General features: G+C 42.9%; 1 protein-coding gene across 1 annotated transcript in view; it reads left to right on the top strand.

Annotated features, from left to right (window-relative positions):
* Positions 1-1,609: 1,609 nt before the first annotated feature.
* The window catches only part of LMO3 (LIM domain only 3), a gene marked incomplete at its 5' end in the record, with an annotated part of 54,000 nt that continues 39,139 nt past the window's right edge, over positions 1,610-16,470 (top strand). The window contains 2 exons of the mRNA XM_084206659.1: positions 1,610-1,634; positions 8,016-8,229. Coding sequence (XP_084062785.1) covers positions 1,610-1,634; positions 8,016-8,229 — 239 coding nt within the window. The remainder of the gene's footprint in view (positions 1,635-8,015; positions 8,230-16,470) is intronic.

The following is a 16,470-nucleotide window of genomic DNA, read 5'->3' as shown; positions in this document are numbered from 1 at the left end:
GGAGGGGGGAGAGGAAGGGTGGGTGGGTGGGTGGAGGGGGAGAGAGGTAAATAGCCTTAAATCGGAAGGGAGCTGCTTCTCTGTGGTCTTCCACAAGAGCTGCCTGGGCTCTGCTGGCTCAGTAATAACTGAGTGACCTTTTCTTTTGCTGTATTATGTCTGGCTGGTAAGGGATTGCATTTTGCAGCTGATAAAGCCCTGACTTCATTCAACTCGGCTCCTCACACGCTGCTTTAGGTAAGTTGTCTTCAGCCAGGACGGAGACAGACAGCCTTGGACTGCAAGATACTAAAAGGAGGACACCTGTAGCTCGGATGCGGTCAACACAATTACTTGGCGGATCCTTGAGGACCTCATTATTTTAAACTTAAAGAATAGCGATCTCCCTCCCCATCTCTCCCACCCCCTCTTTATTTTTTTCCCCAAACAATGCTTCTTTTTGACCTTTTCCAAGGAGAAGAGCTACAAAGCAGCCACTGTGCTTATTGAACTGCCTCCCCTGTATCGCTTAATTGAGAAGGTAAGTGAGGCAACTGTGTACATAAGCTTTGGGTCATTTGTGTATGTGTGCCTGCATCACTCTCTCTCTCTCTCTCCTTCTCTCTCTCTCTCTCTCCCTCTCTGAGTCATAAGCCGGGGCTGCAATACACACACACACATCTCTGCACTGCAACTTTCACTCGAGCTGCAGCTCTGCTGAGACTGTTTTGTTTAAATCATGTGAGGCTTCATTATTTTTATGATGAGACATGAAATACATGCAAGCAGAGGATGCTGAGCAAAACCCCTCCGACTGTACGTCTCGAGAAATAGCAGTCAAAGTTAACAATGAATTGCAGCCCCGCCGCTGCCCCCCTCCCCGTTATTATTGTTATTATTATTCTTGCTTCTTCCAGAGCTTCTCGAAACATGCTCTCAATTACCAAGGGAGTCGGTTAATTTCCCACTCCCCGGCTTTAATCCACAAGCCTCCCCGTACAGCACTTTAATTTGCAACTGGTTCGGTGCAGGGTTAACCCTTTGGGCAGAGCGGAGGCAGGAGCGGGGCGGGGAGCCCGGGGGGCGGCAGGGACGCGCTCCGGCTGCGGGGTCCGGGCTCCCGCGTCCTCCCTCTCCCGGAGCGGCCAGAGGGAAGGGCAGCCAGGCTGGCGATGGGCAGCGCTAGTTCTGTCTGCCAGCATTTCTCTTTTCTCCTCTTTTTTTTTTTTTGGTTTTGTTTTTTATTTTTTGGGTTTTTTTCCTCTTCTCCCCCCGCTTCTCCCTTCCCAGCGAGCGCGATACGGTATGCTAACGCCGCATGTGACAGTTTAATCAAACCCATTTGTTACAACAAAGCTAAGAGACCGCTGGGATTATAGGCTTACGGCAGAGTTAGGGCAGCATGTGGCTTTGTCGCTCGCCACCGCCGCGCGGGGCCGGCGGCTCGGGGTGTGCCGTCCCCCCATCCATCCTCATCCTCATCCACATCCCCGGCCCCGCCGCCCCCCGCCCCCGCTGCGGCGCGCCGCGCTCCCGCTCACTTGACCCGAGCCGAGGAAGCGCTTGCTACTTTTGCCGGGATTTGGTGCTTCAATGAGAAGGAGCTCTCCAGGCGCCCGTAAATCAACTCATGCAGAAAAAGGAGAAAAGTTTTGGTAAGGCGGCGGTGGCCGGCGCTGGCGCGCAGCGGTGCGCTCCGGGGGGAGGCGGGGGGGTTCCTCCTTCCTCTTCCTCCATCCTCACCGCGCTGCCAGCGGCTGTGCCGGCGTGTGCTCCGAGCAGAGCCCAAATACCGCTTCCGAATAGGACAGCTCTGTAGGACCGCTCTTTAAAGCGATTCCTTTCGCTCGGTGCAGCAAACATCGCGACGTGCCGTCCCCGACACCTCCCTCTCCCCATCCTTGCGCTGCTCGGAAAGGAATTGGCATAAAAGGCTTGAGCGTCTAACTCCGAAAAGGGATTCTTTGTTGTGGAGTATATGTTTCTTATTTATTTTTTTTTTTCTTTATTTTGCATGTGAGCTGCATCAAAATTGAACTCAGTCTTGCAAATCTCTTGTTGGCCTTTGCCAAGCACTAGCACTTTGCTGCCATGGTAACTGTAATTAAACTGATAAGAGTGGAAAAATGTCAGTATCTCTGAGCCTTGCAGCTGCATTGGAGAAAAAGGGAATCAAATTGGTTCCCAGCACCACTGCTCTAAAAAAGGAGGGGGGGGGAGAGTGGTGGGGGGAGAGAGATGGGGGGGACACGCCAGGGGTAGGAACATAGCTCAGCAGCTCCAGTCCCTGAGATCTGGGTACATCTATTTGCTGTGTTGTCCCTTAGGGGGCTACAGCCTGCAGGGATGCTCTGGGCCAGTGAACAGAGAGAAACAAGCTTTTAGGCCCAATCTAGCTTTCAAAAAGAGAAGGGGAAAGAAGAAGAGAAATCTTTTGTTTGGTGTCTCTTGGCAATCGACTAGCCATGTTGGCCAAATTCTTTTAATCTGTATCACTGCTCCCAGCTGTGGGACTGCATTCCCATTTTTATTTTTTGCCTAGCCTCTTCTCTTTTCCCTTTTTTTTTTTTCATCCCCTCCTTCCCAACCCATATCCTTTATTTAGAAAGAAAAAAAAAAATCAAAAATAATAAAGAAAAAACCCCTAGATTCCTCTGTAGAAGAAGGGGCAGGAGGTGAAGTCTAGTTATATACCATGGAAAATTAACTCAAAAGTATACAGGAGAGGCTATATTCAGAGTGCTGAAATCCTTACTTTTATTTTTAAAAAAACCCCGAGTGTTATGGAGTTGCGGTTACTTTGTTGTGTTAACTACAGAAGCTGAGCCTGTGCGGATGAATGGCACAGAACAAGAGAGCATAATGGAGGCAATCAACCGTTAGGCTGGTTCACAATGCAATCCAGGCAATTAAAAGCTCACCAGAGTTTAAATGAAATGGTTCCACTTATTTCTGTGCACCACACTGCACAGGCTATTATTTATGTCTCTTTTTTTAATTATGATTTCCCTTAAACTGTCAAATAACTCAGAATAGCAGGGTCTCGGAGGCAATAAGAATTTTCCACAGAACAATTTACATGCCAATCTAAAACTAGTTACGACTCCTGATGTGCTACATATGAGTTCTGAAATGTTTCTTAGCTTCTGAAACCTCAACTTTTTTTTTTTTTACGAGTCTGCGTTTGCTGCCCTGAATTACTGGAGCTCTGAATGCTTTTAGGATGAAGCTACAAAGTGGGAAAGCACCAGAAAAGTATTGTTTTTATCTCTTCCTGGACCCCTAACTCTCCTGTTGACTGCATGTTGTCTGTCAGTTTGCTTTTAAAGGCTGATGCACCCAATACTTATTTTGCTCCAAACTGATTTTTCAGGGTTTTTTTTTCCTTAGCAGAGGCAATTTGCCCTTTTGTGCTGTTGGTGCTGCTGTCTTTGGTGGAACTGTGTGCATGCTTCTGAAAAAGGGGGCAAGAGTGGTCTTTAAAAGTTTGTCAGAGATCCAGTGCATAATACAACTCTTCCTCCCAAGGACTGCCTGTACCACAAACAAGAACTGAGTTCTGAGTGTCTCATGCCATGCTCAGCACCATCAGGGACTAATCCCACTTACAGATGCTTCTAAATCACTAACACAATATAGTTCATTACATCAAATCCTCATTCCCCTTGATTTTTGAGAAGGGTGATGATTTGAGTGAGATGGATTTTTGCTTCTCTGCCTTCCCCGGGAGCCTAATTTAGCTTTTTCCAGCAACCATCCCTCTTTATCCTGAAATCATAGTCACAAATCAGTTGACAGTGTTTCATCACACCATAATAACAATAAACAGGGAGGGGAGTCGGTTGCATTGAACTTATTTGGGGAGATTGAGAGAAATCTGAAAGCCTGCAAGTCTGGTTTTTAAGTTCTCCCTTCAAAAATCCTAAAGGGGGTGAATGGTGATGAAGAAGTCTTATTCCTGCCTCAGCTCTGCAGTTTATGTGCAGTATCCTGGGGACTGGGGGTGGAGGAAGGGAGGGAGCAGAGGGAAGGATAGAGGAAGCCCTTGAAAGCATATTGGGGTGAAATAAAAAGGGTTTGTTTGACAGTGACAGACTAGGCACTGAAATTCCTCAGTTCTGAGAACAGATCTGCTCTGTGATGCAGAGCATGGGTAGAACTCTGCAGAACTGAAGGGAAAGCTGGGTTTGATTTTTCTTTCTTTTTTTTTTTTCTCCACAGCCTGGGTGTAGCACTTAGGGAATTGTATGATGTTTTGAAAGTGCTCCATAAGCTCTGCTTTCCTGGGGGAGGGGGAGAGGAAGGCAGTGCTGTGCACTGCCACCTGATATTTCAGCAGTGAGCAGTTTGGATGGGTTTGTGGGTGCTGTCAGCCTCTGAAAAGGCCCTTCCCATGTCCTAGGGAATAAATGAGTACTTAAACTGCAGCCTGTGAAAAGCTGGCTGACAGTGAGCTGCAAGGTATTCTTATTGCCAAATTAAGGGAGAGCTAAAAATACACAAGCATGTATCTGAAAAGTGCAACTGCATCGGAGGGAGACCTTATGGGAATGTTAAAGGAGAGAGAGATTGTCTGTGGGGTGATCTGCATTAGGGTGGCTCATACAAATAGAGGGGGAAAAAGCAATAAAATATTCTGGTGTCAAAACCAAGGGATTTAAACAGGGCGTGTGAAGAAAAGGACATTTTCAAATTCAGAGATATGTCAAACACTTCTTGACTTTGTTTAGAACTATCAAAAAAGCATAAGTTCTTTCTTTTCTTACAATGAAGCAGTAGTTTGGGGAAATTGAAATAATAAAATAGAACCAGCTTCATTGCATGTAAAGTGAGATCGGCTCTGTCAGAGGAGAAAAGCATCCCTTCCCTCCAAAAGCTGCAGCAGACAGAATCCCTAAGCTGAGGATGCTGCCAGTGGGGTGTCAGCACCACCTTCTCTCTCTGCCTCAGGAAAACACACATGCAGGGCTGCAAACACTCCTTCCATGGGGTGTTTGCCCCTTTGCAATTGTCCCTACAAGAAGGTTTTGGGCTCACCAGTGTGAATGACAGGGCTCTGCCTGCTTTCCTCATGCAGGGAGCATCTCAAAAGCTGTGCAGGCTATGTGCAAGCTGCAGTTTTATTTGTAATACAATAACCTCGTGTTTGCAGCATATACCTCGGGAATTATCAGGCTTGATTACTGCAATCTGCTCAGACATTCACTTGTTTGGCTGTGTTTCTGTGGCATCTTGTTCCCTTCAGACAGCTCAGGACAGTAGATCAGCCTGGATCAGGGACTGTCAGCCTCCACTCTCTAACCCGCTTCCTTATCAGGCGATGAAATTTTTACATTAAGATTTTTTTCGTTAAAGCCTTTAACTGTGTTAGCTCCTAGTTTATTCTGGTTTCCCTCGAGCTAAAGATTAAAGTCCTAGAACAGCCCTTCATGCTTCTAAACTTTTTTTTTTTTTTTTAAAACCGAGTTACAAGAAGTTTATATGAATTGTGGCTGATTTTATGCATTTGTGCTCTACATGGCCAAAAAGAGGGTCTGGGGATAAGCCTGTTGTTGGCACCTGGTGGATATTTGCACTCCACTGTGATAAGCAACATTACAGATTAAGGCTTTTTGACCAAGAGATGTTATTAGAATTTCAGCAGGAGTTCTCTTTACAGTCTGGTGTAGGTTCCTTACCAAAAACCTCAAATATTTTCACTCTTTTGAGTCATTTATTTGTAGCCATGCTACTTTGCTGTTTCATGGGTGTACCCTGGATTCAGGGGAGTCAGCGGTTGAAGATGCTGTAAAGGCTCAGCCTTTGTCTTATGGTGCTTTCTCAAGAGGAAATGTGTGTGTTCATTCCCAGATCTGCCACAGACTGTGGAGCCCAGCGCAGGTCACTGGATCTCATCCTCCCCCTTGGGAATGAGAGACAGATCTTAGGAGTCTCTACGTGGTGAGGAGCTATGAGCATCCACTGGGGAGTGATGGGAGGGACAGCACTGACAATTTTTATACTGGTTGATAGAAAAATACAGACCTTACACTTTGTTCATGAGATTTAGATGCTGCTCAGCAGCACTGCTGGGGTACTTTGGGGTGTCTGCTAGCAGAACTGCCTGCACACCCCTGAACAGCTCCTCCACCAGATAAATGTATCACCCCAAGGTGTGTGATAGGCTGCATGGCAAAGAGAGGAGCGGGGCTGCAATAAGAATTACTATTTCTAATTCAGCAATCAGCTTTGCAGGTGGGACTCAGGAGCTGAGCTTGGGAAAGTCCCTTAACTGGCCGTGCAGTCCCTGCACTCCACGTGAATCCCATGTGTTCTACACACACCTGTGTGGGGCTCCCAGGGATGCCTCAGCCCGTTGTTTTTGCAGCCCTAACATCCATAAAGGCACACTCTACCATTGCTTCAAAGGTTACACTGCTTTTCCTACGAAGGATTTCAAAAAAGCAAACATGAAACAAACCAAACAACCCCCAACTCATCTGTGTTCAACTTTCTGACCCTGCCTGTCTGTGGTGGTGTGTCACAACCACAGCCAAGGTCTGCTGATAGAGCTGACACTGCCAAGATTTTTTGACTCCAGGTAGCAGAGCCTTCGTGGTGAGGGACCCTTGAATTTGCTCCTCTTTGCTATGAGACTCTATTTGACCTTTCCCAGTCTCTGGATGATAATAACAGGGTTCTAAACCTCAAATGTTGAAGTAAGATTTGCTTGTTGGCAACATTCGTTCCCCAATCTTGACAAATTCTCACTGCACTATTCAGACAGGCTCTAGTGAGTGGCATCTTTTTGAAGTTACATCACTGGCTTTAAAACAGTGAGGTAACCCCTGCTGAACAGTGTGTCGGTTCTTCCTTCTCTCCCATCCCTGTTTGATGTCCACCAAAACATCCACAGGGCTGTCATTTGACTTATCCTAAGAGGTAACTGAGAGAGAATTAGTCAGAGTGCACTGGGGTGGCAGTTCATGCAGCTAAGCAGAGAGACCAGCCTGTGAGCACTTTGGGGCAGTGACCTCTCCCCATTTACTGTAAAGCTGAGGGCAATTGATTTTTGAATGGATCCCTGGAAGCTGGCTGTGTTGCTCTGAGTAACATCACTCAGCTGTGTTCCCCTTTTCGCTGGTTCTGTCCATTAAACAGTGTTTCAGGAGTTTGAATGGTTTTTTAAATGCTCTCAGCTATTACATCAAAAGGTGTATATGTACTTAATGGACACTACTGTACTCCTTGTCCTGAAGTAGCTGTTGGCTAAAACTGGGATTGGAAAGCGGGGCAGCATTTTTATTTTGTTTTTCTTGACAAACTAGAACCTCTCTGACCTTGTACAGATGATTTTAAGTCAGATTTTTCAGGAAGTCCTTCCACTGCAGGTTGTGACTGGCGTTGCTGCTACCGCAGTCTTTGGAAATCTTGTTGCTTCATTAATGTGTCTAAAATGAACTAAAATATTAAGAAACAGCATCAACATTTCTATGTCAAATCTCAGAAAGTCTTTCACCGTGTCCCTAAAAGCTCCAGTCTTTTCTTCTTTAATATTCTTTTATATTTTATAAAGATAATGCAAGTAACTCCGAATATGTGGATTTAAGTATGTTTGCCATAGGTATCCTGTTTATTTAAATTTTGGGTTGCTAAATACTGGAGATGTCCTGTTTATTTAAATTTTTTGTTGCTAAATATTGGACACTGTGGCTGAAATTGGACGACTTTCCAACTGGACTGTTTTAATATTTCATGTTATTTTTTTTTTTAAATCTTATTTCTTTTCAGCAAAGAGACCAGGTAAATGAGGCGTTAAAGAGAAGCTGTGGAACTTAGAGCAGTGGAAGTTTCTGCTCTCAAATTTATCTTAGCCCTGTTTTCAGCTCGCTGTGGTCTGACTGGGTTATTTTATCCCACCTACAAATTGACTTTTAAATGAACTGGGCGCGGGGGGCAGGGGGGAGCAGCGAGGTGGAGGAAGAAAAGGGCAAGAGTTTTTTTTTTACTTGAGAGAATATCTATTTTCAGTCTTCTCTTGTCTTACTGTATTTCAGGTATACAAATGCTCTCAGTCCAGCCAGACACCAAGCCGAAAGGTTGTGCTGGCTGCAACCGTAAGATTAAAGACCGATATCTTCTAAAGGCCCTGGACAAATATTGGCATGAGGACTGCCTGAAATGTGCCTGCTGTGACTGTCGCCTGGGGGAGGTGGGCTCTACCTTGTACACCAAAGCCAACCTTATCCTTTGTCGCAGAGACTATCTGAGGTAGGTCACGGCCTCCTTCCGTTCGCTGGCAAGCTCGGGAATCCTGTTCAGCCCTTCCGACAGAGCTGCTCTCGCACAGGCAGGGCTGCAAGGCTGAGTACTGGGGGAGATGAGGAAACAAATACTGAGAGATGGAGATTGAACTAAAATCTGAGTCAAAAAACACACACGAGCAGGTCGTGGAGGTGACTGCCAGATTTATGATGCTGATGCTGGTGGAGAGGAGAGTAATTCCCCCCTGCTCCCCACAGCACCCTGCTCCTGGGGAGGTGGTGGTCTCCTCCTCCTCCTCCTCCTGGCATCACGGTGGTGGGCCTGAAACCAGCCCTGTGGTTTTCACCCAGCTTCAGGGCAGGGCTGGAACCCTGCAGGTGAGGAAGGTTTCACACGCCTTTGCTTTTGTCCTCTTAGTTTGCCAAGGGATTTCGTTTGCGGCACTCTAGTGTTAGGAAGGTTGGCACTCAGCTGTTGGAAGCTGGGCCAGGATAGCCAACTGAATTCCCCATTTTCAATAACCATGAGCCCAATCCACTCTGCTCCTGGTTTCAGCTCAGGTGGGATGCTGGCTTACCTGTGGCCACTTGCTAGAGGTAGCAAATCAGCACCTCCTTTTCTCGCTTCTTGTTTGCTTGTGGACCTACATTCTCAGAAGAATTTGAGGAAGAACTCGTAGCAAAGTACTGCTGAGCAGCACCAGGGTAGTTTATCTACACATTGTGTGTCAGTAGGGCTGCTTTGCAGGAGTGGAGTTTAACTGGGAAGTTCAGTGTCCCTGGGCTCTCAATAGTAAATAGAGAGAAAAGGCTCCTCTGGGGTGATTCTGAGCACCCCTTCCCTACAGGAACACCTTTCCTCCATTCCCTGTGGAGGGGGTCTCATGAGACTAGCTGCTCCAGGCTAAGGTGAACTTCTGGGAATATTTCCCCTGTCCCTTTAGTGAACGCTTTTCCTTTTAAAGGGACATAGAAGTTGCTAATACATTAGGGAAAAATTAAAATCCTTTTTGAATGCGTTAACTTCCACGTTCCACTTAAGTACAGGTTCCAAATAGGAGGTTCCCACACACTGATCAGTTCCCAAGTTGTACACCATGAGGAGGAAGGAACAGGAATCAGGACTTAAGCACTGACAACTATCAGTACTCTGGCTCTCCACCTAACCACCTCTAGGAAAAAAGAGTGGAACAAAAACCTTCACAAGCGCACTGTGCATTTGTTGAGCTGGGGCTGAAAGGCAGATCAGGTTCTTCAGATGGGCTTAGACTTAATGGTAAAAGTATTCTGCTACCCATTAAAGCTCTGAACTGAACCCAAGATAGAGGGCTGGGAACTCAGCATAGAGGCTGCATCTTAAACCCGATGTGTTAAAGCTGCCAAAGTAGTAGGTAACAAAACCTCGCGTTTAAAAGCTGATGGAACAGAAGGGAATTGTTGTACATGAACTTAGGTCGCTTGTGGTCTTTAGGTGAATGGGTGTAGAGAGGGTTTGAAAAAGGTTTTGGTGCGGGGAAGTAACATCCCAATTTTTAAAACCCGTTTTAATAATCTTTATACAACAAATGCCTGCAGGAGCGAGAGAACTGCTATGGCTGTTTCATCTGAGTTCCAAATTTACTGGAGACTTTGAGCTTACTGAATCTCCCCAGTGCTAGTGCAGCAGATCTAATGTTTTGAAATCAAATGTTTAAAATCAAAACCAGAAATGATGTGGTAGCGAAGATATGAGCAAAGCATTTCCCCAGCACAGATGCATTCACACATGCTCTTGCTCTCTGGTCTTTGAGGGTTTAACAGGAGTAAATATTTTGCTAACAGATTGTTAAAACTCATACTAAGTGATTCAGAGAAAGGAGATTTTTTTATTGCAGTTGTTTGTCATGATCGCATTCAGGCTGGCGTTTCATTTATTTCTTCACACATAACACCTTTTACTTTTGCACGTGAAACCAGCATGCATGAGAAATCCTATAACTGGTTTTAAGACGTTTCTGATTTTTGTCTCTGGATTTATTGAGTCTTAATGAAGCTATTTCATTGTGATTTTTTTTTTTTTTGGTGATACTTGTGAGTGCATAGATTTAAACTTGGTATTTACACTAAACTTCAAGCTGATGCACTTAAGGTAATTGCAGATAGTCATTTGCCTCATTGCATCTTATCTACTTAGTTATGCAGTGAACCTATAAAAGTGATTTTTTTAGTGCTAATGTACAGACTAGTTAAATTTTCTCTAGCTTTGTAGTCAAATAAGCTTTCATATTTAGCAACCCACTTGATATGAATTTAAGGAACAAATTGCATTGTACTAATGATCACATTAGAGTTCGATTATGGTTTCAAACTATCTTCTTAGGTTTTTTTTTTTCTTTTTAACCATAAAGGGATCCTTCGCTGCGTATAAAACTGTTCTGGCTTCCTATTAATTTATGTGGTGCCCTCTAGAGGATATGTGGCTTGAACGATACTATAAAGAGTAAAATTGCTTATTAACTTGTCTCTCAGTGTTCATTATGCCTTTCAATAAGACAGGCATTCTACAGATGCTACAAGCAATCATGCAGCCAGTTTGGGCGCTTTGGCGTTCGTGTTTAAGTCCGTTAATGGCGCGATTGTGTCTTTGCCTGTTTGCAAAAATACTTCCAGTATCTTTCATTTAGAGATGCCTGCCAAAAAAGCTGCACCCTCCCTCAGCCCTGATGCACGCTCTCATGCTGCAGCTGAGCCCTGAGGTCCCCACTTTGAGCTCCTTATGAACACTCTACATCTTCAGAACTCCAAAACTTGCTTTGCTTTAGCTGCCTCCTTTGGTAAAATTAGTTAATTATACTACGTTAAACCCTTTTCCTCGGGATCGGGAGGGATTGAGGGAACGGCAGGAATCTTTAATGAAGTTAGGCGCTTGGAAGGGGCTGCGGGTGTGAGAGGCTCTGCCCTGGAATGTGATTCCTGCTCGGCACTCCAGCGGCTCCCGAGGTGCCGGGGTGGCCGCGGCAGGAGCGAGCTCCGCTCTGTTAACGAGGATGGGAACTGACTCGAGCAAAGAAAGGGCTCAGTGCTAGGAATAACACACTCCCCGAAAATGATATGCAGAGGATAATTCCCCTGCAGGCTTCTGTCTTCTGCTTATACACTCCTGGGTTAGGAAGTGAAGACTTAATTTGAGGAACTTAGGTTTACGCCAATATTTCAAGTCCATTTATAGGAAGTGAAATATGCAAGAACTTTTTTTTTTCTCCCCTTCTTTTCCTCTAGAGCTGTACGGTGACATCTTAATGCATCAGCCTATCCTGCTCTGTCCTCTCTTCTGACTGGCAGCGTGTCCATTTGCAAGCACAACATTCCCTTTGAAATCTGTCATTACTGCCATTAATGACCAGTCATTATGTTAACAGCCCTTGGGCTGTTAACATGTCAAACTGGTTGTTAACTGGAATGTTATTACTTATTTAAACCTCAGGTATGAGTTGTGTGAAATGTGCTTTGGTTGCACGTTCTGGGCTGCTTCTGCTCAAAACAATAGGGAAACAGCAGAGCGTTTGCCTTTGGGGTGCCAAGGGATTTGCTTTCTGTTCCATCTGCTCGTTTCATTTCTGTATATTTGTGAGGTTCTCCTAGCCCTGGGCAGCCTCCTAATTTCAGGTGCAACTGTGTGCAATCCCTTCCCTTAGCCTTGCTGCAAATGGGCAGCCGTGGATGTTTCCAGATGCGTGGTAACGCCCGCTGCACGTTTGAGATTAATACCTGGCCCCTAGAAGTGTGAAATAAAAGAGCCACAATTACATGTAACTCAGTTGTATTAAATAATGAGCTTCCTCGGATGCAGCAGAAATATGAAAGTACAGCTGTGCTAAGCTAGTTGCAATGTAGGTCAATCACCCTTTTCACTTAGGTTTTTAACTACGCAAACCCCGCTGAGCGACCAATGACTACAAAGTGCTGTTTCATTCCTATTTAATTTTGGCAGCATTTTACTGAAGAGCAGGCATTCATGCAGCTAAATTATCTTTGCCGTTTCTGGTTTTAACTCCAGCTCCATGACACTAAATGCTGGAGTGCATATCTCTTAGTAAACACAAAGAATATGGTTTCTGAGATATATATTTTTTTTTTTTCCCCCAAATCCACCTCTTAACATGGAAATTGAATTAGAACTTTTATTACTTTTTGCATAATTTCCCTAGCCAGGCAAGCAAGATCATAAGAAAAGGATTAACAAAACTAATATATTGGGGTGGAATTTTTTGCCTTTAAACAGATCTAGAACCTTATTGAGAATGGGGAAGAGGATGACAGAAAGTCTATCCTCTCCCCCCACCCTTCCCTCTCCACCTCAGTACTGATACTGTTTGTAAATATACAGCAGACTTTAAAAGTACCACTGAAGAGCTATGAAAATGAGTAGATCCCCATTCCTGAGAAAGGGACAGAACATGTTGGGTTTTTTCCTCTTCCCCACTTACTGGTTGAAAGAAAAAAGTCTCTAAAACTGGATATTGGAGAAGATCTTATAAATAATGAGGCTTGACCACAGAAAGTAGTGTTCAACCAGAAGCATTACAAAGATGCTGCCTCTGTGAAACATTTAGTTTCAGAGGAGTTTGAAAAGAGCAGAATTTAGGAAGCAGCTTTTTCCTGTACAACCGCTCGCACTCTAAAGGCAATAATTATTTTAAAAAATTATTGTGTAAGAGTGCTTAGAGAGACTTAAAATGTCTTGTGGCCTGGTGCTGATGAGCAGATCCCATTCCTCTCTCCTGTCACGGGCAGTATTGCAAGCACCCAAGATATCAGCTTGCTTAAATGCGTGTATAAATACGCTGTGTGGATATTTTCATGGGTTATACATTCTTTCAAAATGCCTCCTCAACATGTTTCTTGCCCAGCTTGATTAAATAAGGGTAGACCTTTAAAGATTTAAGTGCTCTTGAGTTTTTCAGGAATATTGAGGTGTTTATGGAAGTTAGGCTTTAGAGGTCTGCTTTCTTCACTAAAGCTTTTTAGAACTGAACCCTTATGTATACACTAATATCTTTGTTGCAATTCATTAAAGCATTAAAGGGACTAGTAGTTAGCAGGAATACAGGAATATGCCCTAAAAATATTTTAAAATGCTTTAAAAAATGGTAGGGGCAGCGATTCACTTGTTCTAATTTTGCTGTGTGCGATGAATGCTCTTCTAAATTTACATAAATGGTACCATTTAGTGTGTCTTGGAAATAAATAAAAAAGGCAAGAATACTCTCTTTTCCACTAATTGCCAGAGGTTTTTGAAAACCTCCAAACACCTTAACAGTTGTTGAAGGGGATAAGGAGAGTGATGTACGCACGCACAGTTAATCCACCCAACTTGCAAAGAATAATGCTTTTGATTTAGTCACACCCTGGCTAGTTTAGCTTGTTCCTTCTTTAGCTCATCTGTGATAGCTTTTAATAAGAAACATTCAATTAAGCTGTTAAAATTGGTGTTTAAGTCATGTTGAAATGCTGTGAAATGTGTGTACTCAAGTTTGACGCTCTTCAGTAGTTCCATGTGTTTCCCCATATCTGCTGGTATCTTTTTCTCCAGAGCTGCCAAATTTTTAATAATTGTGTTATTTTTAGTGGCTTAAAATACACAGTTTAATTTTCAAGAATGTGAATCTTCCCTCTTATAAGGCTTCTTGAAAACCAGACGCTCCTCGCGTGTTGTCAAAATACCTCATTAATCCCCTGGAAATGTTCAAAGAATTTCAGGAGACTTTTCAGATGAAAGTACCGTGCCTCTTAAAGCCTGTCCTACAGCTCTTCATTACAGCACTACAGCGCTGTGTATTTTGATGGGAAATTATTTTACTACAAAGGTTTTGCCAATACAGAGCAGCTCAGTAAAGCTTAATAAAAGCAGTGATTTTGGGGAAGCCGAAGTAATTCTGCAGTGCCAGAGGATGGGATAATGTTCCTGGCAAAAGAACAACAGCTCTGTAGTTCTGCTTAGTGTTTCTGGTAACCTCTTTTAAAAGAAATGTGAATTTCTTGTTTTCATCCTTGCTAATTTGTTTTTTTTTCTCTCAGAAGTGACTTTGTGACCAGTACTTCTTATGAGATATCTTTAAAATAATAACCATTATAAAGTTATTGACTTCAGGAACAAATATTATCAACTGCATTGTGACACAGGATTTGCTATCCATGGCAAATTTCTGAATTTTTGACCAGAAGCTTATGTGAAACAAAGCATCTGTGCATAATGTAGTAGAATTATATTTAGTTCTAATAGCCTAACACAGATGCCTTTAAAAAGGTCTGATTTCTGCTGTATATCTGTTCCTTAAAAAACTACACATTTCTATTTTTTAAAATTTCTTTGAAATTTTAATTAATTTTGGAGACATTTTACAGTCAAAACTGAAACAAAACCCCTCAAGTTTCTACCATGTAGTTAAAAGGTCTATTACTGAATTTTGTTACTTGCTATTTACTGTATTTTTCAAGTCTTCCAGAAAAGCTATAGCATTTCTTTGTGGATGTAAATGTTTGAAGACAGTAAAAATCAAAATGAGTTAGACTGTAACACACTTCTTTAGCCCTCCTGATTTTAGAAATTGCTTTCTTTTTTAACTTCTCACTGAAGTTAAGTATATTCATGATGGATTTGGAAACCAAAATACACAGCCTGCAACTTATGGTTTCCAAATTAAACTGGTCTTAACTATTGCAGTCCTTATTTTTGGACTAGCTTACTAAATGTATTATTTTTTTGATGGCTAATTTCCCAATAGATTTCTTAGTATGCTAATGGATGACTTTTTTATAAATCCAAGTAATAGCTATACATTTGGGGAATTTTTGGTCAAAACACTCTGGAATTTTTGAAGTTTCTCAGACCCAAATACCTGAAGCAATGAGTCTACCTTCTCGAAATGTTCCACACCTCCTTCCCTGTAATATAATTCTGGTGCTGCTCCTTTACATCTTTCTGGAGCTTCTTCTTTTCTCTCCTGAATCAACTGGCCTTTCAACACCTGGGTCTCTTTGGGACATTTAAAAATGGCTCTGGAGATCAGGAGATCCTTCATTTTTAAAAGTAAAAAGGATGTCCAAGCTCTCTCTAGAAACATGAATCTTTCTTAGCTGTGTGTATGAATCTATCAAATTATGTATAAACCTTTCAAATCATACATAAATCTCTGTATATCAGTTTGGTGTGATATATAGCCATAAAAATCACGGGGGGATTCTGCATCCCACGTTCTACAGGTGCTTGCTTGGTGATCATGGTCTCATCTTCTCTAAACCAGCTAAGACTGAGTTTAAATGAGTGCTGATGGTTGAGCAATTGGCCTGGTCAGCTGCAGACTTAATTTAGGCAGGTGCTGAAATGCTGGGATGGAGTGCCAGCAAAAGGAATCCACCTTCCAGTCCCTCTCCCCACTTGACATCAGAACTGTGGCCACCAGCAGCTGAAGAGTGTTTGGCACCTATTTTTTCAAAGAGCCCAATGATCCCAATTATTTAACTGCAAGACATTTTCCTTTGGGATTAGAGTGAACCCTGCTGATCTATTTCATAGCAAAACACAGCACAGGGAAATTTCCATGAACAGAAAATCACCAATTTTATAAAGAGCAGAGTGCCTCTGGAATGATGTTCCTTGGGACATTCCCCTGCAGATCTTGAGTGAAGTGGCCTTCTGTGATAGTGGAATTTAAACTTTTCATCTTCTCATTTGCAAAAATGATAATATCTCGTGTTGGCACAGAGCAGGTGAAAGTGATAATTGCACAACATGCAAAGATCAAATATTTTGGGGGTGGGAGGTAAGAACAGAGAATATTCTGCATGTTATTGTATCTTTTTTAGAATTTTGAAGTGGGGTGGTGAGAGTGAGAATGTCAAATTGTACATTTGAATACACTGTAATTAACATATTGGACTAATGAAGGAAAGACTATCTTACACCAGGTAGCAAATGCACCTTTGCTCTTGTATTGCTGCTATCACACCTTGGTTTTTAGCAAAGCTCAAACTCAATGCACAGAAATAATCACTTGATATTTTTATAAAATAATCTCTTGATATTTTTATAATATAATCTTTTGATATTTTTATATATATTTTGATATAATGTTCAAAAGGCTTTAGAACAATAGCTGATTTTTGTTCATGACAAGTGTCCAAGCCATAAATATCACTCTACTCAGTCTCTCAGGTTTTAGTTTAGTGGGTAGTGTTTATTATATTTAACCCTGCATTGAACATCAGT

Source organism: Fringilla coelebs, assembly GCF_963513975.1.
Source record: "Fringilla coelebs genome assembly, chromosome: 5".
Classification (NCBI taxonomy): Eukaryota; Metazoa; Chordata; class Aves; order Passeriformes; family Fringillidae; genus Fringilla; species Fringilla coelebs.
Note: the sequence above shows the minus strand (reverse complement) of the source record. Positions and strands in the feature narration are given on the sequence as shown.